Source organism: Phaethon aethereus, assembly GCF_964289735.1.
Source record: "Phaethon aethereus genome assembly, chromosome: 12".
Taxonomy (NCBI): domain Eukaryota; kingdom Metazoa; phylum Chordata; class Aves; order Phaethontiformes; family Phaethontidae; genus Phaethon; species Phaethon aethereus.
In genome coordinates this window covers 23,630,805-23,654,958 of record NC_138588.1, presented here as the reverse complement: position 1 = coordinate 23,654,958, position 24,154 = coordinate 23,630,805, and the positions used below count along the sequence as shown (strand labels likewise).

The 24,154-nt window shown below is 50.6% G+C and overlaps 1 protein-coding gene across 1 annotated transcript; it reads right to left on the bottom strand.

Annotated features, from left to right (window-relative positions):
• Positions 1–3,144: 3,144 nt before the first annotated feature.
• On the bottom strand, positions 3,145–16,645 carry LOC309409212 (mitotic-spindle organizing protein 2B-like; the record flags this gene model as incomplete). The annotated part of the gene is made up of 3 exons (XM_082005329.1): positions 3,145–3,427; positions 16,217–16,362; positions 16,449–16,645. The coding sequence occupies 3 exons, from the start codon at positions 16,643–16,645 to the stop codon at positions 3,267–3,269; spliced, it is 504 nt and encodes a 167-aa protein (XP_081861455.1). The 3' UTR covers positions 3,145–3,266.
• Positions 16,646–24,154: the final 7,509 nt, after the last annotated feature.

Below are 24,154 nucleotides of genomic sequence, written 5' to 3'. Positions count from 1 at the left end.
AGGGAAAGGAGACCAGGACAGTCTTCTCAGGACAACTGGACACCAGGAAAAGAGCGCTGATCTTCAGGTCGAGGAGCGTGCAGTGTCGTGCAGGAGGATGCAGTGGGGGCTTGGAGACAGGTGGGTAGGTATAACATAGGAAGTATCCCAAGCTGCAGAGGGATAAATAGAACAAATGCAGGTACAGAACAGATTAAGAGAGAGAAGGCAGTGAGCGTGCAGGCAAAAACCCACATTTGTTAGGTATTTCTATTCCCTCCCGCATAGAGAGGTTCCAGTTGCATCTCAAGTCTGCTCATCCCTGTTCTAGGGACAAAGAGCACCAATAACGACTCTTCTAAGCCCTTCAGCTGCTCTTTTTCACCAAGAAATTCAACCTACAGCTTCCCAGTTGGTGTGGTAGGGTTTGAGCTTTGGGGGTTTTTTTGGAGGGTGAGAGGAGGGCAGTAGTTGCACTTTCTTACAAGACCAGAGCAGGAAATATCCAGACGTTGCAAATGCAAAGAAAAAGAAGCTTGTAAGCTTCTTTTCTGAATGCCTTTCCTACGGCAGAGCTTCAAGGTGTGTTACTGCAAGCCATGAGCTACTTTATTCCCATTTCTAAATCACACCCTTGAAAAATTCCGATCTCCATAGAAGGGTGTATTGGGTTTAGGTGGCAAGGTTTGGGGGGGTGCAGGGAGGGCTGCAGGGGTGGCCTCAGCTGAGCAATCAGCAAAGGTGGTGGCACCTCTGTAAGAGCATATTTAAGAATGTGCAAAACACTGCCCAGAGTGAGGGGGAAAATATATGCAGGAAACAATTCTGCTAACATCAACAGTGGAGAAGATCAAGCGGCAGGAGGTACTCCCAGTGCTGGAGCAGATTCCCCTGCAGCCCACGGAGGACACCATGATGGAGCAGGTTGTCCCCTCCAACCTGTGGAGAGGACCACACTGTAGCAGATACCCACAGTGGCCCCTGCCAGAGCAAGTGGGTATTCCCTGAAGGAACTGCAGTCCATGGAAAGCCCATGCTGGAGTAATCTCTCTTGGCTGCCACGTGCTGCGAACACACCATCTTCCTTAAGTAACGACAGTCTTAGACCTGGTCAGAGGATTAAAAAAAAAAAAAAAAAAAAGGAAAATAAGCTAATCTGTAGTATTGTTCAAGAGGAACCTATAAGGTAGGATCACCTAAGCATCATTAATGTCCTGCACAAAAGCTGTGCAAGAGAGTGTTGTACTCTCCAGCATTCTTTCCTCTTGATCAGGAAGAGATCTTAGCACCTGTTGAACCAGGTTCATGAGATCTCCTTAAGCCTAGGAAACACCATCTATCCCCCACAAAGAATGGAGACCCTTTCACCTAATTAGGGAAATGGATTTCACCAACAACTCCTGAGCTACCAAGGCTATAGCAGGCACACCCACTGCCTGGGTACACTCCGGAAGGATGAATGGCGACACTTAAGCTCTAACAAATCCACTTACCTGTTTTAGTGTAAAATAAATGCAAGTAGCTAAGTGATGAAGCCATTCTCTCCCGTATCATCTGGCATAATCTCCCCATTTAACCTGGCTCATGAGGCAAAGGGTTCTGTAACACCTTATAAATGAATAATCACATTAGCGTTGTTGGAAGGACTACAAGTTGTTTTGCTACGTGATAGGTAAAGCTGGTTTTCAGATTAAGGTGCTGAAACCCACGTGAGCATGCACATGAAGGGAAGAGGGCAACTACCAGCTAAAGTACAAGAACATACCCTCACCAGACGGTCAGGTTTCCAGTGCAAGCTACCAGCACTGCAGGGCTCAGTGATACCAGCATATGACCCAGCTCAGCACTATTCACCTCGGAATTCAGCCAGCCAGACTTTCTGCAGTTCCAACTAGCGTGAACATACCAAAATGGATTTTAGGGAAGGAGGCAGCAAGCAGCATTAGCTTGTAAGATGAGTCATGACCTCTTGTGGTGGTGCATTTCTTACCACCCCTCCCTGCTCAGAAAGCCTTGGCGCAGAGTTTGGCAGTTAAGAGCTCCTTGACCGTACCAAGCACTCTTGCATAGCTCAGGTAGGGAATGTTACTGACCATTCCAGGAATTCAGCTGTGGGAGTAACTCATCATCCCCAGACAGCCTTAGAACATATCTTATCTAACTGAGATTTGGGTGGATCAGCCCTGGGATTTCAAGAATTCTAGCAACTACCAACAAATGACTTGTGGCAAGGATGGAAATTTACTAAAGCCTAAAGTCAATCATCTCCCAGTCCTATAAAGAGTGGTCCCACGTGAGACCATTTGAGCCCTCCTGGACAGCAGCGGGCTGCGACCAGCACCTCTCTCTGAGCTGGACGCCTCTCAGAGTCCGTGAACCCTCAAGTTCATGGTAACTCAGAGGCTCGGCTGTGCACCCGCTGAGCAACGCAAAGCATTCGATGTGAGTATTCGACTGACTTTGAGGGGGATATTTAAAGGTACCTTTGTACATATCTCTTTCTCTATATCTCTTTATGTGTCTAATCTTAGTAAATTTTAGGTTGATTATGCTGCTAAGTTTTAGATGATTCGATACTGTGATTTATCTCAATAGTTTAATTGCTGATGTTTTGCATTAGATTGTTACACATCAAAAAATATATCACCACAGAGAATCCCCAATAACCTATCCCTTTACTCATAAACTGTTGACCAAGTCTGGGACTAGGAGCAGATTCAGCCGCACCCAGACTCCTCTCCGAGATGGAATTTAGAAAGCAAGGGGGTCCACTCTGAACCCCGTGACTCAATGGGAGGGTCTCCCCTACTTTCTCTCCTCAATATACATATAAGCCCCACTAACCCGATTCAATCCACGAGTAAATCATTCCAATTTAACGGTAATTTGGTTTCTCCTTGTATACTTTTTTCATGTTGAATAAGTAATAGAGTAGACCTTGCCATCAAATTCTGTTAAGTTGCACTTTTTACAAGTTTATATTAAAATCATTTGCTTTGACATCTTCGGCAATGATTCTTTAAGTGGTCTGTATTACTCATTCACGACCTCTCTCTGGAGCAACTTGAGCCTATTCCAGGCTTTTCTAGGCTTCACAACTCTTACTTTGCCTTCACGTAACCCCCAGTAGTCTGTGTTGCCAAAGGAAGTTTTAGAGATAAGAAACAACAGCTCTGTTCCATGTATTACAAATCATGTTTGTCAGGTTAATACACACAACACAAGTTGTTTAACAAGTACAGATTATATACATTGTCAAGCATCAAAAATACATCGGTTTGAAGGCCTTAGGTACTGTTGCCTCCTCCACTGTTCTTCCCAGAAGCTCCTGCTTTCTGCAGCCGGCTCGCACTCGGTTGCCGAGGCATCCTCTGGGCAGACCCTTCCCGGCTGCTCCTTTCTGCAAGAACCTGGGTCCCACTGACAGCAGAACTGGTTTTATTTCTCCCTGAATAAACAAACACATCCATTAATTTTCAAGTCCCAACCCTACACATCGCCCAAACAGCATCTAAGCTGCAAGCTTAAGAAGTCATGCAAAAGGCAAAATTGTGTTAGGTGTCGCAAATGTATCCAGCATCCAATACAGAAAGCAAATTTGTGAATTCAGCTCAACAGGTATCAGGGCCACAAAACCAAATGTTGCAGTAGAAGCATTCTTAATTTTCTTCAGGTTTAATCTACAAAGTAACCAGCCACTTTGTTCTTTAAACGCTTGCTTTCATTTGCCAGCACTGCAAACAGCACTTCAGGAGGAACATGAAGAGCATCTAACACCTCAAGGCTGGGATAAGTGAACCCATGTGCCCGTGCTCACCAGTTTCTGAAGCCCACAGTCACATTATCAGACCACAAACCCTTCTCTCCTTGTCACTTCTGTGTCTTGATGAGCAAGTTTGCATTTCCTATCATTTTCTGGGGGTTCCAGGAGCTCAGACTCCTACACAGCACCTACTCGCAGATTTTCTTACTGCGTTCAGAAGAGTTACCCTTCTGCAGGCACAGCTTGCCGTCTCTAAAATGCAATGCAACAGTAGAGAGAAGCAATGTGTAGAAACATAGAAGTTGAGGGAGGCAATGGGCACGCAGCCCACGCTGCGGGATTCGGCTAGAGGAGAGAGTGACAGATGAAGGTGTGCTGCAAATGACAGGACAGGATAAGCGAGGGAGACTAACTTTTCCTGGCACTGGAGACAACTGCTTCAGATGAGAAGTAGGACTTGCACTAGGGAAAATAACAAAAATAAAAGAAATGTGAGGCAAAAGGGTCACAGCTTTTACTGAAGATAGCAAGCTCCAAAAAGCATAATAAAAAATGAATAGCAGCAAGGAGGAAACAACACGCAGGAGTTCAGTGAGCTCTAGTTACATGCATGCAATTAAAATGAAGAGTGACGTTTTAGCCATTGTTATCAGAGCAACTTCCAGAATACCAACAGTTACTCCACACGTTGGAGTCTCCATGGGCATGGTTTGGAAATCATCACCCTGGACCATCTGTGCTACGGATAGACATATCTCCAGTCTGTGCACTGTTTCACTTACCAAACCGTCCTGTCTTCCTGGAGCAGCTGTCCAAGAACAGGACTCACGTCAATACCACAAGTTAACACCTTGCAGTACCAGAAATGCAACCTGAGAACTTCCAGATAAAGAGTACGTGGCCCCCTCATACCTGTAAAATTTGATGGACTAGGGTGGCAAAAGAAATACATTCACTTATCCCAGCCAAGTCAGGCGCTCTTAAAAAAGTCTATTACTGTAAACCACACTCGTGATCTGCCAGCAGTTATCAGCCCAAGCCAGCCAACCAGCCTTGCAATCCTTCTTTGTAGCTCAAGCACTTTAAGCAGTTTCACTAATGCAAGTGTTGTCCATGAAAACAAACAAATTGCACAAGGGCAATACATGATCTCACAGTATTTGAGAGAAAAATTGGCAGGAACAAAAAGCATCATAGTTCACCATGGTGCTTTTAGCAACCCAGGACATCTCTACAGGTGAATCCCTGCCCCTTTCCTCACATGCATCTGTCTGGTAAGAGTGCAGGTCCTCAACGCATGTACAACTCTAACCATGTGCACACATGAAACGAGTTCCATTAAGTGCTACTGGGAGCAAGGCCCTTGACCTCCTGATCTGGCTGAAACGATTTGGGGAGAAAGAACCACTTTACTGAAGAGAAGCTGCGCTCAGACAAAGCACGTGACCTCCATCCTCTTAGCCTCAAAATCACAGTAAAACAAACCAATTACTTCAACAGCATAAAAAAACCCTACTTTCGGAAGCACCCTATGCAGACCCACGATCCAGTCAAGAATAGCTCATGCAGTGTGCAAGGTCAGGCATGTTTTGTGCACTTCTGCCAGTTAAAACACTATTGGAGGTGAACAGGGTCGATTAACACAAAGCACAAAAGACACTGAACAAACACAAACTCTCTGTAATTCAAGTACTACAGACTAACAGACAGATTCCACTGACATTCTCCTTGGTGACACAAGATGCCCTTACGTTGGTGTGTGTGGCTGTCGTAGAACAACTGCAGCCCAAATAGTTATCCACGCAAGAGTCAAGCCAAAAGAGAGCCTAAATCAAACACCTCCCTCCCCAAAGATGACTCCAGAAGAAGAAATCTCACGTTTATCTCCTTGAGAGTCAGACATAGTTTGAGAAGAATGGTATATGCATGCAAGCAGTGGCACAAGTGTGCCCTACCTACCTCTGACTGCTGGCTCCCCCGGCTTAAAAACAGCAGTGCCCACTGTGATCAGGCTGCTCACTGGACACATTAATGCTGATCATCTCTGACAAAACCCAAGGACAAAAGGCTACAGCCACCTCTAGGGAGAGGACCACCACCAGATGCTGAGGCAGGAGACTGCAGGGTGGCAGAGAATCACAGAATCACAGAATCACTAAGGTTGGAAAGGACCTTTAAGATCATCAAGTCCAACCATTAATCCAGCGCCACCATGTCCCCTAAACCATGTCCTGAAGCGCCACATCCACACGTTTTTTTGAACACTTCCAGAGATGGCGACTCCACCACCTTCCTGGGCAGCCTGTTCCAATGCCTGACCACCCTCTCAGTGAAGAAATTTTTCCTAATATCCAATCTAAACCTCCCCTGGCGCAACTTGAGGCCATTTCCTCTTGTCCTATCACTAGTTACTTGGGAGAAGAGACCAACACCCTCGTCGCCACAACCCCCTTTCAGGTAGTTGTAGAGAGCAATAAGGTCTCCCCTCAGCCTCCTCTTCTCCAGACTAAACACCCCCAGTTCCCTCAGCCGCTCCTCATAAGACTTGTGCTCCAGACCCCTCACCAGCTTCGTTGCCCTTCTGTGGACATGCTCTTGCCCTCTCAGAGGGCAAGAGGAGAAACCTTAAGCAGCAGAGGGAGGAAGCAGCACCTTCTTGTGTCAATCCGGAGACAAGGGAAGACCGATCAGATTTAGGAAAGGAACCCCAACCCCAGATACGCTTTCAGAAGAGGAAATCTAAAGCTCTTTACTGAACCTACTGCTTTCCCCAGGGGACCCTTTCCTTGCCTCTGAGCAGTAACAGGGACCACAGATTTCCCTCCCGCTGGTAAAATAAAAAAATCAATTGCTACTGGTACATTTACTAGTAACGCAGTCAGGGATATCAGGGCTGCGGCAATCTCAAAATACCTCCTGCAGTGCATACTGGCAGTGCCTATGGGCCAGAGCAACCGTGAGGGTAGATTTAAATTCTCCAAAATCCTGCTCCTGCTTGCCTCACAGTTGGCTTTATGCCAGGCACAGTAATCCAGCAGGTCTTTCTAGACAAGCAAAGGCTCAGTTTTAGGTGTGACTAAAAAAACCCATGTAAGAGCAGATGTCCCTCCTCCTTGCAATCACAACGCGTTACTATCAGGATTAAAGAGACGCCTTTTGCCCGATGACCAGGAGTGAGCACAGCGACGGGACTCGCTTCAGATCGCATCACCTCCTCACCACGGAAAAACCTCAGACGCAGCTCGACTTCACTCTCCAGAGCAGTCCCAGTATGCGACTGTGGCTCGTCATACTCCGTCCTCTGCCAAACTGCCAGGTTTGCCCTGCAGAGTCTTGCTCGCATCCCTACATAAATACCGCAAGTAGTCCTCTTCTGCAACAAAAATGGTAGGTTGTCAGGTCCTCAAAGCAGCTGCCATATCCTTGACAGCTAATACTCACGCTAGGCTCTGCCCAGAGCCAAAACATCACCCCTGCTAAAACGGCCTCCTTGAGAAGACAGAGTAAAGCAGACCAGTAAGACTGGCAAAATATGTCTCGACAAACTCAGCTAAATTGTTCTGAAACAGAGGAAGAGGAAAAAAAAAAAATAAGAAGATGGCTTTCAAATGCACTTTCCAAAGTAGTTAACTAAGACCTTAAGTATGCATTGAGCAGAGGGTCATTATTTAAGCACATGTTTTCACTTGCAGATACTTATCATGAGAAGGATTTGGAGAAAGAAGAGGATGCAAAATAAGTAGACCTCCACAGGCCCACAAATCACCTGCATGGAACTTGCACCTTCCTCTCTTCTCCAGCAAGCCTGTTTCTTCCTAACAGGTTAGGTATTCAACTGCATTACTAGATACCACTACAAAAGCATGAGCAAGCTTACATTAACATATTGCAGATAACTGACAAGCCTCCTTTAGGTGCTCAAACATCTCAGTTTAACACATCAGGTAAGAAGCCTCAAAATGAGGTGTCTGAAGGTGGGTTAAAGTACAGAGCAATTCCCTCCTCCCAGAGCAGAGGTCTGCATTAGTCTGATCAATCTAACAGTCCTTTTCCAAGGCAACTCTCCGAAATAATACTTCATTCTCATCTACATGATGGATGGATCCTCCATAGTCTAGTATCTATGCTACCTTGGGAGGCTGCCAACTTAACCACCCATGAAGTGTCTGGTTTGCCAAAGACAAGGTTTTCATTCATCCCTCCTGCTCTTTTGCGAGACGGCTCCCTTCAAGGCTGCTCTTGAGAGAGGGAGCACCTCTCCCATCCACTGACCAACATGAAAGGCACCAGCCTTTTCCCTATAAATTCTCCTGCCTTCCTGGTCGCTCCTCATTTTACTGGTTTTCACCACCACACCTGGGATAGTCTCATTTCCTCCCCTTATCTTGCACATAGATTACAGAAAGAGAAGACGGAGAAGAGGTCCCTCATTTCACCCAGAAAGCTCTATTCAGTCTGAATTTGTAAGATTTTTCTGAGCATTTATTTGGTTGGTTGGGGGTGAAGAATGAATTAGTTGTCACTCACAAACTCACATCTCCTTACTTTGGCACAAAGCCACACGTGACGAGTCTGGCATTTACAGTATTCCTCTAAATCCCTTTTCTTTCTGCCAGTTTTTGCCTCGCAGAGCATGAGAGGGGGAAAAAGAAGAAAAAAAAAAAAAAAAGAGCTAAAAAATCAGCCTGAAAAGACATACTAAAAAAAATTATCCCAGTGCAGTGTTTAGGAAGGAAGCCTCACAGCCTCAGGTAAACCTGCAAACCTTCTGCAGGGAAAGTGTGACAGGAGAGCAACCTACACTGGCCAGAGATCACCGGTCCTCTCTGCTACCTGCTCACGTTGACAGCGCTGCCAGTGCCACCCGAGTCCTGGTTTTAGCCATCCACCAGCATTAACTTGCCCATCCACGTCCATCATACCTAGAGTATACATAAAAACCACCCAGGCTACTGAAGGGGTCCCAATACCTCCAGGGAATACAGCTGCACACAGCGCTTCCTCCTGAACTGTGGCCCCTTCAGAGGCCACCAGCTTCTCCGACGGACACAACCATGTCCTCATAGCTTGACCATTTGGCAAGACTGCAGCAGGCTCCCACCACACGCACGGCACTGCAAAGAACATAGCACACTTAAAAAGAGTATGGAAGAAGCCTGTGCCTCTCAAATAATGCTTTTTCTTTCCCCACTTAAAGTTACTCAGATGGGAGGAAGTCCTTCCCAAAAGGCAATAGGGCAGGTTGCATCACAGCATCCAAAAGAACTTTTTCACCATTCAAAGATGCAATAAAATGACAAATATTTCTCGACTTCTGTTTTCAAAGCACATTACCCGGAGCAAAACCAGATTTTCCTGGGAACAACAAAGCCACCTACTCTTTTGGGACTAGGTCCACAGCAGGTTTTGAGCATTCCAGTCTAGACTTTTTGCAAGTTATTCCTGGGATAAGGAAAAAGAAATAAAAGCTGTTCGCTATTTCTGCTGAAGTAGAAAAGACTATTTCACTACCTATCATCTGTATTTTGGGAGTATCAAAATTTGTTATAACCTCCTGGGAGAGGAAAGGACCTGGAACTTTTAACCAAGGGACCTTCAACCATCCAAGAAAGCATGACACAGCTTGTAGGTTTTTTAATCAGTTGTAAAATAACCGGTAATCCACAAAATACTTAATTGCAATTTCTATACCACAGGATGAACAAGTTCTATAAACTGAAGCTATTCAGTTGCTGATGGACTAAAGAAATGCCTACAATACAGAAAAATTGAAAGAAAAGAGCATTCTGGAATGGAAGCCTGGAGGCAAAGGGAAGGGAAAGCAACAACTCCACACTAGGAATGCTCTGAATGTAAAACTTCTTGCCCCGTGTAATTACCATGTCCACCACACCACAAAACAAGAATAAAGGCCACTAATTCAGAAGGCTTGAACTCTACTGCTTATGGTAGAAAGAGTGAAGAAGAAGTTGAGTTGCAGGACAAAGATCTAGAAGGCAATCTAACCGCTCTTCAATGAATTTAGGAAATGAACTTACTGGAGTGATATTGATGAAGTACTAAAAAAACCCGAGTATGAGTGAAACAACTAAGTAAGAAAACCATGACCAGGACTGTATAGGACTAACATGTCACCTATAGATCACTCCAGAAATTTCCCCCCCCCCAGGGAAGACATACAGACCATGAAGTGTCCGAGTACAACATTTACTGGTTCATGGCACAATTTAAGAATGCGTTGCTTTCAGTTAGATCCCATGGATATACTTAATCTACAATTAAAGCATAATAGCCGGTATAACCAACGGGAAAATTCAATGTATAATGTATAAAAACCAGATTAAATACATTTAAGAGAAATCCCTAGCATCTCGGGGGGAATTCCCTCCACTGTATCCAAGCTCCACACAGCACTATCCTTGTCAGCTACCTATCTCCTTAACACAGAAATCTCTAGTACAAATCCCGCATCAAGATGAACCCCGAGGTAACGCGAGGCCGGGTACGTGGAGGGTGAGTATAAGAGGAACGCAAAGCGGCGAGCGTGGCCGGCCAGCAGCGTCAGAGTGATGCCAGTCACGGTGGGTCCTTGCAGCAACAGTCGTCATCCCAAAAGGCTGACCCACAGCTAAAGACAGGCAACACAGAGAAAGTACAAGAAACAAGAAGTGAGAAAAGGGTGTGAACAGGGAAGGCTACAACACACAAGGACTGAAAGAGCAACACACAGGGAGGACAAAGTCAGCAACAAGCTGCACAGCAGACACAGGGACATTTAGGAAATAATTGAAGAGCAACACTTAGATATGATCACGGTCTCCAAGTACTTACACAGGAAGAAAGCATTTACAAATGCAGGGGTAGAAAAGGACTTAGGAGTCTCAAAAGCGTATTTTTTCCACACGAACAAGAAAAACACACCCCGTGAACCCTTCACCGAGCCCATGGCTGGTGGTGGGCTCAGTGGCTTTTCGAACAGGCACCTAGGAGCAACACAGGGTTTCACGGGGTAGGAAAGCATTCTGACCCGTCTATGCAGAACAGGAGGCTGCAGTGGTGCCTTGCAGCCTTAAAATCCCTAGACCAGGAGAGAGGCCCACAACGGAGACAGGATTTTGAAAAACAAGCTCATTTTAACAACACATTTAGCATGAGAAATTCGCTGGGGCAAAGCTTTGGGAAGTAACTTCATGGAAGACACTTGGGCTGGGGAAATGGGGAGTGTAAAAAAAAAGAGTTGCCGTGCAAGAGCAAGAGGAACATCGAAGAATATTCATTAGTCGGGTGGGGGGGAAGAGTAGAGCATTGACATAAACGTGCCAATAGAGAGGCAAAAAGCTGCAGGGAAACCCCCAGGGGCTTGAGGGCTGGCTGATACAGAAAGCATGGGAATAACATGTAAGAAAACGGCACACTTAGCTACTCAAAGGTAAACTATACACATACCTAGGCCAAATCCACCACCGCTGTCCCAACGGGTACGCACACCTCCTCCTCCCTCCCCCATGCACAGAAAGAAATTGCCTGGATATCCCTTCTCTTCAAAACCAGCTCTTTCCCTCCCAAGTCAACAACTGTTGAGGAACCATTTCGCATGCAGATTGCACAAAGCTGTATCTAGCTAAATATGCCAGATGGATGCCCCAATACTCAAACACAGTAATTTTGAGCCAGCTATCATTAATTCAGTTACCAGCAAAAACAGATCCGTGCAGAACACCATAGTTATTTACCAGGAGAAAACACAAAGTCATTCATATTAGACTCCCTGTTACTTTAGCTGTAAAAAAGCTGATATAACTACCAGGGGCACACCCCTTCCCCCCCAACAATAGTGCTGTTCAGAAATGCTGTAACAGTCTCTTTTTTTTTTTTTTAAACTGCTTTAAAAAACCTCCCTGCACCATGATGGGCTGAGAAGCCTAAGCCGGTATCTCATCGTTACTGATAAAACTCGAGCAGAGCAGTCTCGGCTAATCTTTAGTGAGACCTGGATTACTTCAGCCACTTGTCTGTCTTCTGACAAAGGAGGAAGCACAGGAGAAAGAGCAGAGCTGAAGGACACCGTGCAAAGCAGCCTGGCAAGCTTATATAGGACAATCACTGTTCTTTGTATTAGCGCAAGGAGCTCCGGCATTATCAGCAGATGAAGTCCCAGGTGCACAGAGGAGGCATCTCCCATCTCCAAATGCCTCGTCCTGCATGGAAGCTGCACCATCCTCTTCTTAAACAGAAGCAGCATCTTCCAACAAGAGATGGCAGGGCCAACAGCAGACACAGCTTTGGTTCCCCTTCCTCGCAGCAGCTCCTAAAGGGAAAGGAGGCAAGGCAAGCCAAACGCTCCTGCGGAACAGATCCAGCCCAGAGGACCCCCCCAGTCACCCTGTTAACACTTACCCAACTCCCACACGATGGACTCGGACTGTGCCCAGAATCAGAAAGCTCAGAGACCGAGGAGTGATTCCCCCTCCTCTTCAATTTGAGCTAGCTGGTTGTTTCCTCCATTTAAGGGGAGGAAATTACTCTGCTGAACATACACTGATTTTAATGGGATCTTTATTTCAGCAACACACTTTCCCCCAAGGGCTACAGCTCCTGTCTTGAGCTAGAAGATAGTTCAAATCCTAATTCAGCCTCAGGTGGTCCAGTAAACCAAACACAGGCAAGGCTGGCACTGATGGCCCAGTTCTGCTTTAGGATCTTACCAATATCCATGAACTGGGAAATCTCTCTGGACGCCTGTTTGTTTTCATGACCTTCAACCAGGAGCCCTACGCATCTTCCTCAGACACTCCAGGCACATCGCTCCAAGTGTCTACAACGGCACTGCACAGTCAGACATAAGCTAGCCAAAATTTGCACAAAGCTGCAATTAAAGCTGCAGAAGCTTGTTCACTTGCACTTGATGCCCAGCTTAGGTCAGGCTGGGCACCGAGCTCCTCTTTTGACTGAATCACAGCAAGCGCAGACATCTGCCTTCCATCATCAAGACGGCTACAGAAACGTATCCTCACAAGGAGAGCTGGAGAAAATGTGTTCTCTTCTCGATGTTCGTGACATCTTAGGGGTACTTAGCATACTCACAGAAATGAGGACGCAGGACTAAGGCTGTGAAAAACTGCTGCTGAGCTTAAGTTCTGCCCAAAGAATTTTCTGCTAGTTTTCTAATGCTGATTTTATTCACAAAGGAATTGGCTACCGTCTAACATCAGAGGGTGCTGGGTGACAGCAAAGTCACTCAGGCTGGCAGAAACTAAAAAGAGAAGCTTTCCTTCAAAGTGAGATATGGCTCTAGTATAACACAAGCTTCCAGAAAACAAAAAAAAACCCTGACATAGCTGGGAAGACCAAACCTTCTGGCAAGGCATGCACGTGCTGCCCATCAGAACGTGGTCAGGACTGAGTGTGACGAGAGAGAGGAGGCCACAGTGCCCCTCTGCCACCACTACTGAGCACCAGCTTGCAAAGAGAGGAGACCCAAGTTCAGCATTTAATGTTTTACCACGTCTGCAGTGAAATTGTGGCTTGATGGGCACGAGCCTCCTGCCTCAGTAAGCTGCGTATGATCCGGTGATCTCAGTGCATCAACTAGCTCTGAAGACATATTTTAGCCTTGTGAAATAAAGCAGCAACATGAAATAAAGCAGCAACAGGAGGCACTGAAGGCCAAACTACAGCTAGCACCACCTCTCCCTGAACTTCACTACACTTCACCCTCCATTCCAAGGGCCTCCCAGTGCACTTGAGGATACCAACATGTCAATTTTAAAGGGAAACTACAGAGAGGAAAGTCTGGCTGGAGACACTAGGACTGCAGCCTGACTCAAGCACCATCTTGGACCAGGAGATGTTCTGGTGAAGATGCAGAATGAGCATCCTGGATTGATGCCGGCACAACTGAACTCAGCTCCCAAGAAAGATTAGTTCCTGGAAACCGACAGCCCTCTCTAAGGTGCTTGCAGCACCTCAAGCTGGTAGGAGGCAATGGTTAAAGGTGTATCAACTCTACCTTCAGGTTTCTGGCTTTTTCTCTTGAGAAATTTAATGCTCATTAACAAAGAAGTTGCCATCTGACTGTTTCAAACCTGAGCCGGCCTACTGCTAGCCAGAACTAGCCCGTGGCAGTGACCCAGTGCTAGAAAAAAAAAATAAATCTCATTTGTACAGGAAGTACCACACAAACAACATACATGAGAGAACAAAAGCTATTCCAGATTAACAGACAGAAACAAAAACCTTACCAAAGTTCCTTCATAGTTTGAGTGGCCCATCACACCTGAAGCACCAACAAAGGAGAAGAAGAGAGAGCAAAATTTAACAGCATCTTTTGTTCTGAATCGGTGCTCTTTTGAGATGTTTCCTCTCAACATGGTACTTGAATAGCACACTGCTTCTTAGTCGACATATCCAAGTGCTGTACCTCTCTCATTTTGCTCAAGAAAACGTAGTCAGCTGGGTGTCTTCTTTTTCCCCTGTGTATCTTTAGAGTCACTTCCCAACCATTTGTAAAGCTCTTCTCTTTACTGCAACCAACTTCTCTGCAGGAAATTCTTAATCAAGACCAACTCTTGAGAAAGGGGAACCTCTTCACAGTGCGGAGTCGACATGGAGTCCTGGACATTGTATCCGCGCACTCCAATTCCCATTTGGGCTTCAGCAAACTTCCTCAGTGTCTCTGTTGCAGCCACCCTCAGCTGTTCAGTGAAGTGATTCCCACCCATTTACCATGTGGGAATCCACACCAGGAGCAGCAAGCTCTGCTACTGTAAAGGTGCCTTGGATCGTGGCATAATCGACCTTACCCTAAAACTGGCTGCTTGTAGTTGGTCAAACAAATCTTGCCTTTCAACTTCACTTTCTACAGGACTTACCACCAGAATGAGCAAGCACAGCCATGAGAATAAACAACCCCACCACCAAGGCAGCCTCAGCAGTGAGGCTAGACTAAGCAGGAGTACACTATCATGACAGGGAAACCTTACTTTCCTCCCACCCTGCTCCGGTTACCTACGCCAACAAAGCTTTTCTGTCTTTCCCCATTCTCTGTGTTGCCAGCATAGTCCTTGTAAACAGTTACTTTTCAAGTTTTGCCTCAAAATTCATCACGGGTCAACAGAGACCCATCAGCTACAACAGAGTTTTCACCCTAAAACAGAGAGAGGAAGGAAGAACAGGACACGACAATTTGACCGTACAGTACAATTTGACTTGACCTCAGCCATTTCTAGGCTCCTGCTGGGTGAACAAGCACGCCCATGTTACCGGTGCTGCACGCCCCAACGCTGCCATAAGCCGAGTTTTCAGCATGCAATTTTGTTGTTGACAACCACAGACAACAATCACAAAACCTTGCTGGTTTGGGCCATCGCCGCTTCCTGTATTTTTGAGCACAAGAGAAACGAGAGCCTTTTCACAGTGAATTCAAGCTTAGTGACAGCTGACTTACTTTAGTTACCTCTTTTTAAACCTTTTGGAAGCAATCCACAGAGGTTGCGAGCTACCGGCCAAAAGTCACTTCAGGAAGTTGAAGGAGTAAGTAAAAGTTTTATTAGAACTGGTTTGAGGAAGAAAAAAAAAGATAGAAAGAGATATATATATATGGCACAGCTTCAGTGCTACATTTGTTACTGTTCACTGCGATTAGGGCAATAACGAAAGACAATTACATTCAAAAGCAGTCGCTGTTGTAGCCAACAATCCCACACCGCCTCCCATTTCACGTTCCCACCTCAACAGCGTGCACCGGGCACGGAAACCGCTGGCCGAAGCGGCAGAAGCCACCACGCTGCACGGGGACGGAGCAGAGGATGGCCGCTCCCCTCCTTTTCCAGGGACTCCTAATGTACCACAAACTTTGCTTTTCGAGTTAGATAGAAGAGCAGCAGCACCGTTTAATACTGTATATTAAGGATTTGGGGGCTTTTTGTTAAAGGCTTGGAGGGCAGAGCCGGCAGGCTACAAAGCCCAGCACAAGTGACTGCAGCAACCGCCCCTCCGACAGACCGCACCGGCGCTCCACACCCGGCCCCCCACGCCGCCCCAAAAGAGTAAGAATTAAGCAAAAAGGGCAGCAGACAGGAGGCGCAGCGGCCCGGCCGGGGGGCGGCGGCGGGGCTCCCCCTCCACAGGGAGCAAAGCCCCCGCCGGGCCCGGCGCCGCGGCTCACACCGAGCGGGCCCCCCGGGGCCCGGCCGAGCTCCTCCCCGGGCCCGGCCGCCCGGCCCGCGGCCCCCTCCCCGCGGCGAGGCGAGCGGCGCGGCCGGCGGGAGGCGCGGGGAGGCCGCGGGGCGGCGGGCAGCTCGCGGGGGCGGCCCGGGGAGCGGCGGGCGGCTCCCGAGCCGCGGCGGCCGCAGGGCGGAGGCGAGCGGGACGGGCGCCCGGCCGTCCTCGGGGGGCTCTGCGCGGGGAGACACGGGGATTAGGGCCTGCCGCCGCCAGCCCCGCGCCCGCCGCCCGCCCCGGCCCGCCGCCTACCTCGGGTGTCGGCGGGGAGCGGCGCCGGCGCGGCCGGGGGTCCGCCCTCGGGTCCCGGCGGCAGCCGCTGCCCGGCGCACATGGACTTGAGCACCTGGAAGACGGCGAGCGGCGCCACGTTCATGCGCAGCAGGTCCAGCAGCACCCTGCGGGGACAGCCGTCAGCAACGGAACCGGGGCTCCGGGGGCTCCGGGGGCTCCGGGGGCTCCGGGGGCCGCCCCCGCCGCTCACCGGAACACCTCCGGGTCCAGCCCGCTGCCCGCCGCCTGCGCCAGCTCGAACAACTCCGCCTCCTCCGCGCTCAGCAGCTGCTTCCGCCGCAGCCGCGCCTCCACCATCGCCGCGGCCGCTGCCATCCCCGCCGCCGCCGCCGCCGCCGCCGCCGCCGCCGCCGCCGCCGCCGCCGCCGCCGCCGCCGCCTCCGACATGGCGGCGCCCCGCCCCCGCGCGGCCCGGCCCCGACCCGCGCTGCCTCGCGGTGAGCGCCCCCCGGCTGCAGGCCCCGTCCCGGCGCGGCGGGCTCGGTCGCGGCCCGGCCTCGCTCCTCCCGCCGGGCCCGGCAGGTGGCGGCCGCGCTCCAGCAGCCGGTGGGGCCGGCCCGGCGCTGTGGGGGGCGCTCGGCGCGGCCCCCGGGCCTCTGCCGCCTGCCCGAGGGCTCCTCTGCTGCCCCCCGCGCAGGCTGCCGGCTCCCCGTGAAGCGACGCTCATGGTGGTTTCTGGGCGTCTTCCCCGCGTCGCCCTTCAAATTCACCGGGGGCTGCCTCGCTGCGTGCCTACGGGGAGCTGCGCCGAGCTGAGCGCCCTCGGTGCCGCCACCCGCCCTCGGCTGGCTGGAAGGTGCCTCTCGGGCCTCCCTCACCTCTCCGTGCTGCGGAGCTGCGCTCCTTTCGCAAGGCGTTCTCCGTTGCTGCTGGACACCCGCCCCCGGCCTCCAGACTTGGGGGTATCACCCGCGGGGTTGTGGCTCCCCAGAGCAGCCCTCTCCAGCTTCTTCTACACGAGCTGCGGTGTTTCTTTATTCCTACAGGAACGGACATGCCACGTATATGGTAGGGGAGACACGAGCTTCCTTGTACCCACCTACCCACGGGCAGGCAGCAAACACGGACACCCACACCTCCTCGCTGGATTTCTTCCCGCCTTTTTCCCACTGGGAGGCAGAAACAGCCGGTTGTCCTCATTGCCACGGCCACCTGGGTGACTTCTCCCTCTGTGACCATCCTCTGCCCCCCAAGTGATTCAGATCCCGTACTGCGGGAGCCAACTCTGGATGCTGGTTTTAATCTCCTGTCCCTGGACGGTGGTAGGGAAGGGGGCTAACGAGAGGCAATGGGAACGCTTTGGGCCGCAGGCAGTGCAGCAAATTTGGGTGCGGAGAAGCCACACATGCCGGCTGCCCCGTGGAGCTACACGCAGATAGTCACGTTCACATACCCGACTGTCTGCCTCTGCCAGGCTGCAGCATCTCTAATTGCACTTCAGTTCCCAACCCAGCAGAGAGCATCTGGCATTGCGTGGGGAAGAAAATTGGAAATTTGGGTCTTGAGTTGCACCGTGGCGAGGAGACGTCAAGCTGAGATTGAAATTCCTCTATCTAAATGGAAATGAGCAGCGCCTCTGCCATCAGGGAGGGATCGCTCCCCCCATCCTGGCACATGCAGAGACCACGGACAGACCAGCTGCACTGCTGAATGGATAGCAGAGCTGGGGGAGTGCAATGCAGGGCTGTCCCCCCTCCCGGCACCACCACGAGAGACCCATCTTGTCCCTGCATCAAGCCACAGGAGAGAGATGTTCCCACTCCACACAGCGAGCAACCCGCGCGTGTGTCAAAATCATCACCCGCCACAGGGCGACCCGACCTTGCATCCTGATGGGCGTTCGGCCTCGCTAACAGACAGACATTTACTGCAGCTGCCAAGATGGGAATGAGATGTATGATGATAAAAGAAGGATCTTGCTGCTAATGGCCCTGAGCAGGACCAGCCCAGCAGGGACAATTATCGCGGTGCTGATAACGGGAACAGCTGCTGCCAGCGCGAATTACCATGATGTCTGCGGGGCCGGCAGCGCCAGACCCACAAAGCCTGGGGTCACCCTGAATGATGCACTATCAGAGGGGCCCTCAGCTGAGCAGGGCAGTGCAGGGTCTGCGATGCAGAGGGGACCGGGCAACATCCCTGTGCTTGCTGTTTTGCCTGCTCTGGTGTTTGATGTGCTGTTTCCTTTGGGACTGGCTGGAAGTCAAACGCAAGGGCAAGAGCCCTCACCTTGTGGGCGATGCACTCTCCAGCCCTTCCTGGTCCCACCTGGACCACTTCCCTCAGCCCGTGGCCCCTGGGAGCTCAGCTAGAAGTCACAGCAGAAGAGGGTAAGATGCTTTTTAGCTTAGCCCTTCTCTGGAAAAGAAGAAAACCAGGAGCCACCTTCCCTACAACAAACTGGAGAAGTGTCAGCTTGTACCTCCTCCTTCCCAGCCCCAGTGAGCTCCAGCTGGCAGGTCTCCCTGCATGCTCTAGTCACCAGCATCACAAACAGGGCTGGAGACCTTCCCAGGGCAAGGGATGGGAGACTCTGCCTCTCCTGTGCTTCCTTCACAGGCTGCCATAGGCCATGGCTGTGGGTCACACCTTCCTCACCTTTCTTGGCATAGGCCTGGATGGGCACATTCTGCAACTTCTTCGAGTGACAACACGCTCCTCTGGACTGTATGGTCCCTTCTGCTCTCTGAAGCATTTCTGAGGTCTCTGTTATTCCAGTTTTCCCCTTTTGCTCTCCCAACCCAACAGGTCAGTAGAGGAAGTCACTGGGATCCCATAAACATCCCTGAGAAGACCTCAGTTACTGGAGCTATGATCTGGGGACCACCTGGGACTCTGGCTTTAAATGGCATCTGGCAGGACACTGGGGCTTGCTGCCCACCACGGCCAGCCTCCATTACCTCTGGCAGGACTTTAACACCTAGTCACAGCACAGCCCATGGTTTCCAGAGCAGGACATGAGCCAGGACAGCCCATGATGGTGGTGCCAAGCTGCATCTCAGCCCTTGTAGGACAGTGTCATGATGGGGGCAGAGGAGGCTTGGACAGTCTGTGTATGCAGAAGAAAAAGGGAATTAGGTGCTGCACAGAGCCCGCAGTCTTTACAATAAATTACCAGCTAGAGTTGGGGGTTGCCGCGACATCAGGACACGATCCTAGTGCCTTGCACACATGCAGAAAGCACCACTGCGATGTGCCTGCCCAGGGGCCACAAGACACGAGTGGGAAAGTAGGAAAAATAAATCAGGATGTTGTGAGCACATGAAAGCCACACTACAACGCGTGGAGTGCCCACCCACTTGCATCCAAGCCTGCCCCATGCACAAAGGGCAAACCAAGCAGACTTCCCCTCGAAGAGGGGCAGTGGCATGTGTGAGCAGTGACTCGAGGTGATCTACAGAGAGGCAAAGAAATGCAAGAGCTTTGCTGTAAATCAGGACACGCTGTGCACGGTCAGCGAGAGCGCACTGAGCGCAGGCACTAAAACCAGACGTGCTGTGAATTTGCAGAGAGGTAACCCTTAATGCGTGCAGTAAATCTGGACACGCTGTGCATGCGCAGAGAGGCTGTAATGCTGCATATGGGCAGTAAATCACAGTGCGCTGTACATGCGCAGCAGGGCTACCCCGTACAGGAACAGCGAGAGAGGACACACATGTGTGGAGAGCCCCTCGGTCCCATGCAGGCACAGAGCAGGGCTTGCTGTGCGCCGCCATTTAATGGAGAAAAATTCAGCATGCATACATTTATCCTGGAAATTAAGAGAAAGACTTGTGGCTGTGCAGGTCATCAGGCTGAGCATGATGTGAAGGACAGAGAATGCCTGAGGCAGGACCACCAGATGAGGACACACTTTGAATGCATGAGATGAGGGTCAGCCAGGAGGTGCTGCATGAGATCGGGGAGGAAAGGAACAAGGTCACCTCACTGTGAAGGAAGGATCAGATTTAGGATAACCTGGATATGTCTCAAAAAGACAAATAAATGCAGCAAATGTACCTCACACATGATTAAAACATACCTAGACTTTCACACCCTTCCAAGTGAAAGTTGGTTTTCTTCCTTTTTGAAGGAAACACAGATTCAAGAGAGGAAGGCCAGTGGAAAGAGGTACGTATCACAGGCACATTGTCTCAGTGCAACATAATGATTTTTCTTTGATAATTAACTTAGACAAGGTGATGCAGCACATTTAGGCTGGTTAGATTTAAGGAAGGAGTTTCATTTGCCACCCATTATGAACCAGTTTCCAATGCTGGAAGTCATGGGTATGGATATGGCAGAGGAGGAACCAGATAATCAAGTAAATGATGGGTTGTAATAAAAGGGGTGTGTCTGAGCAAAGAGATGCTTCTAGCACTGTTCCTCCACCCCAGTCTTGGGGTGACCCCACTAATGTTAATAGCAAGCAGTGCGGGGCTGGGAGGTGGAGTCATCATGCCTGGGGTGTGTTTTTGGGAGGGACACAGCCACATCACTAGCAAGGCACTGGGAAGATCTCACCCGGAAGATCTGCCCGAGCATGCTGTTTTGGAGACATGCCTCCAAAACTGTGCAAGGAAAAGGACAAAACTGCTCACAAGTACAAAACTGAAAATTAGGTGGAGGCATGGATGTTTTGGGACAATTTTCAAACAGGGTACCAGGAGCAAGTAACCGTTTTGAGACAATGCTGGGGAAGCGTACCGAAGGGACTGAGCAAGGGTGGTCTCCGAGTTAGGAGGTGAAACTTGCCCCGCGTGTCAAATATGTTGGTCTTTATGAGAAGATTTGAAAGGAGGCGTTCAGCTGGGCCATGTGTGTGCCACATGCATGCGTGCACTACGTATGTGCTACACTGCACGTTTTGCTGGTAGCCTGCAGGGATCAGGAACAAATTTCTCTCCTTTGCTATAAACTCTGGCAGCCGAGTTGTTGGGTTATTTGATCCTTCTGCAGATTGCTGTGGTTGGAGACAGAACACTGGGCACTGTGTTTTCAGTAATATTCAAGTAACTTGGGCATCACTGCTTGGGCTGGGGTTTTAAACTAATCACTAGGCTTGGGCTTAAGGGAACTTCTCCAGGCCGGAGGCGCAGGGAGGGGGCATGAATGGTGGACCATGCATCTGAGGGTTTTACCCAGTCCCCTACGGATCAGTTACTGGTGGTGGTCACCAGCCTATGAGGTGTTCAGGAGCCCTAATGGCTCGTGCTGGAGCAGGTGATGAGGCTGATGTCGGGCTTGAAGCTAACCCAAGTGCTTCATTCCAGCAGGTGGGAGATGTTAGGGACTGTGACAGTTTCAGCAAAAACACCCCAGCTTCCAAGGCGGGCAAGCTCAAATTCTGCCCTGAATCAAGCTTTCACCCCTCTTGGTTGCCTTCCTCCTGCAAGACTACGTCTTTTGGCCAGTGAAGCAAGCGTAAGCGCAGCCCCAAGCTGGCCCGCAACCAGGCAGAGCGGCACAGGGCTTAGGGGCCAGGCCAGCTCAGCCCTGACAGCCATGCAAGAGCATGTTGCCAGCAGTGCTAATCCAATTACAAAACAAACTTACTTCCTGCATTACCAGGGCCTGCAGCATGCTAAAACAGCTTGGCGATTGTGGAGGGCTTAGCAAGGGACTAGAGATCAGGCAGTGAATGACAGAGCTGTTTCACTTGCAGGGAGGAGGGACGGAGAACAGAGGCAGCCGGGAGGACACGGCGGATTGCCGGGACAAGCGGGTTGGGAGTTGCTACAGACAAATGTCCCTGGTCAACCTTCATGCTCCCAACAGGGTTAACCTCAAAGCCACATCAGGTTGCTCAGGTCCTTGTCCTGGGGATTAGCATCCCCATGAACGGGGATCCCCCCGTCACCTCTCTAGCCCTGTCACATGGCTACCCCCCCCGTATTTCTATACAACACTCATTTCAGTCACGAGACAGCAAAAAGTAGCACTAAAATACCGTTGCAAGAGAGATTCAGTCCAAATTTTCAGGGGAGCTCCTGATCAGCTCCCATACAAACAGAGGATGCAATGTACTAGCCAGACCCAGAGTCATGCACTTTCTGTGGGAATCCCAAAATGTGACCTCCCCAGGTCCAAACAGGACCCAGGACTTGCTTGGATCTGCACCATTTGAGATCACGTCCACCCCCTGACCCGATGTCAAGCTGTGGGCTGGCTCTTCGCTATGGCTTTGTGTCCTGCACCCTGCTCCTACATCTTTCTCGTTGGACCTCCTCCACCACGAGGGCCCCCATGGAGCTGGAGGCTCCATTGAGCTGGCAGCACTGCCCTCAGGCTGCAGTGAATTTGCAGCCCTCTTCATCCCTGGTGTCCACTCCCTCCTGGTTATGCTACGAAGAGGGAAGAAAAAAAAAACTAACTGGGCTTAGGGCAGTTCTGCTTCTCCCCCAAAAAAGCCCATCTTGACTCTGGTCTATGCTAACGCTGCTTGGAGCAGGAGGGTGGACTAGAAACTTCCTGAGGTCCCTTCCAACCCAAGTTATCATGTGAGTGTAGCCAGCACGGCAAAGGAAGTATTTTTTTTCCCTTTATTTGGCATTGGGGAGGCCACATCTGGATACTGTGTCCAGTTTCGGACCCCCAGCTACAAGAAGAGAGTCCTGCAGAGGGTCACTAGGTCCGTCAGGGCCGGAGAACATGTTGTACAAGGAGATGCTTGAGGCTTCTTTAGCCTGGAGAAGAGAGGGCTGAGGAGGGATGCAATTGCCATAGGGAGGACTAAGAGTTGCTTAGCTGAAGCACTTAGACACACAGCCCAACTCCAGAGCAGACCTGCTGGCCTGTGACCGTTTCTGGGGAGCTGGTGCGATGCACACAGGTCTCAACCCCCTTAGTGCTCAGCAGGGACGCCCCCGAGATGGAGCCAGGCTGCTTCGGCAGAGTCTCACTGTAAGGCTGCGAGCTCACGGGTACAGCCAGCACTGCCAGGCAGTTTTCTCCCTGCCACATTTTCTCAATAAAAAACACAACACGGTACGTGGGGAGACTCTCCTGTGCCTTCATTCCCTGGCTGCACGGACCCGAGAAGCCTCTGCTTTGCCAGCTGCAGCCAACGGAGAAAGCAAGAGTATCCCCTGAGATGAGCTCTGCGCCGGAGGAGTCAGGGCACAGCAGGGCTGCTAAGGGCCCATGAAACCTTTTAAATGCAGCAAGGGCAACCCAAGAGCATCTCTGCAGATTTCTGCATCTCCAGCCCTTTCTGCAGGCTCTGGTGCGGCACTGCCAGGAGAAAAACCCTCCCGCTGGAGCTGCCTCCGTCCCCGCTGGACAAGATGCCTCCCTGGGATGGAGAGAGGCAGCCGGGGAGCTGCCAGCAGCCAAGCAGGGCTGTAAGGAGACACCCGATGAGCTCAAACTGCTGCCTTTTAAGGAGCGGCAGAGGCTGAGGCATCCTGGAAACAAACCAGCGTTTCTGCAGGCTTCCAACCGCGGCGCGCACTCAGGGACCACGCTGGCCATGCCCGATGGTCCCCGCAGCAGCTCAAAGCCGTGATGGGCAGCCGGGACAGCGACCCCGCCAGCTACAGATCGAGTCTGGAGAACCCCAGAGCCCTGGGTGGTAGAGCAGGGTTCCTGCCGTGGCTGCAGCGCTCACCCACGCAAGGTGCCCACAGTCCCATCGATCACCCTCCGTCCCCCCCCAGCAAACCTGCAGGACCAGCTCCTTCCTGGGAGCAGGCGGTGGGGAGGATGATGCTTTTTCACAAAGCCTTCATCAAGCCACCGCTAACGCATCCCACCAACGCCCCAAGCGCGTTGCTCCACTGATGCAAAAGGTTTTGCTGGCCCAGCAGCGAATTTGCCGCTGCCATCCCCTGAGCACAGCGGGACTCCCGGGGGAGCGGAGGGGAAAGGGGACGTGCTGCAGGGCAGTAGCAGCGAGACTGAGCTTAGTTTGAAGCA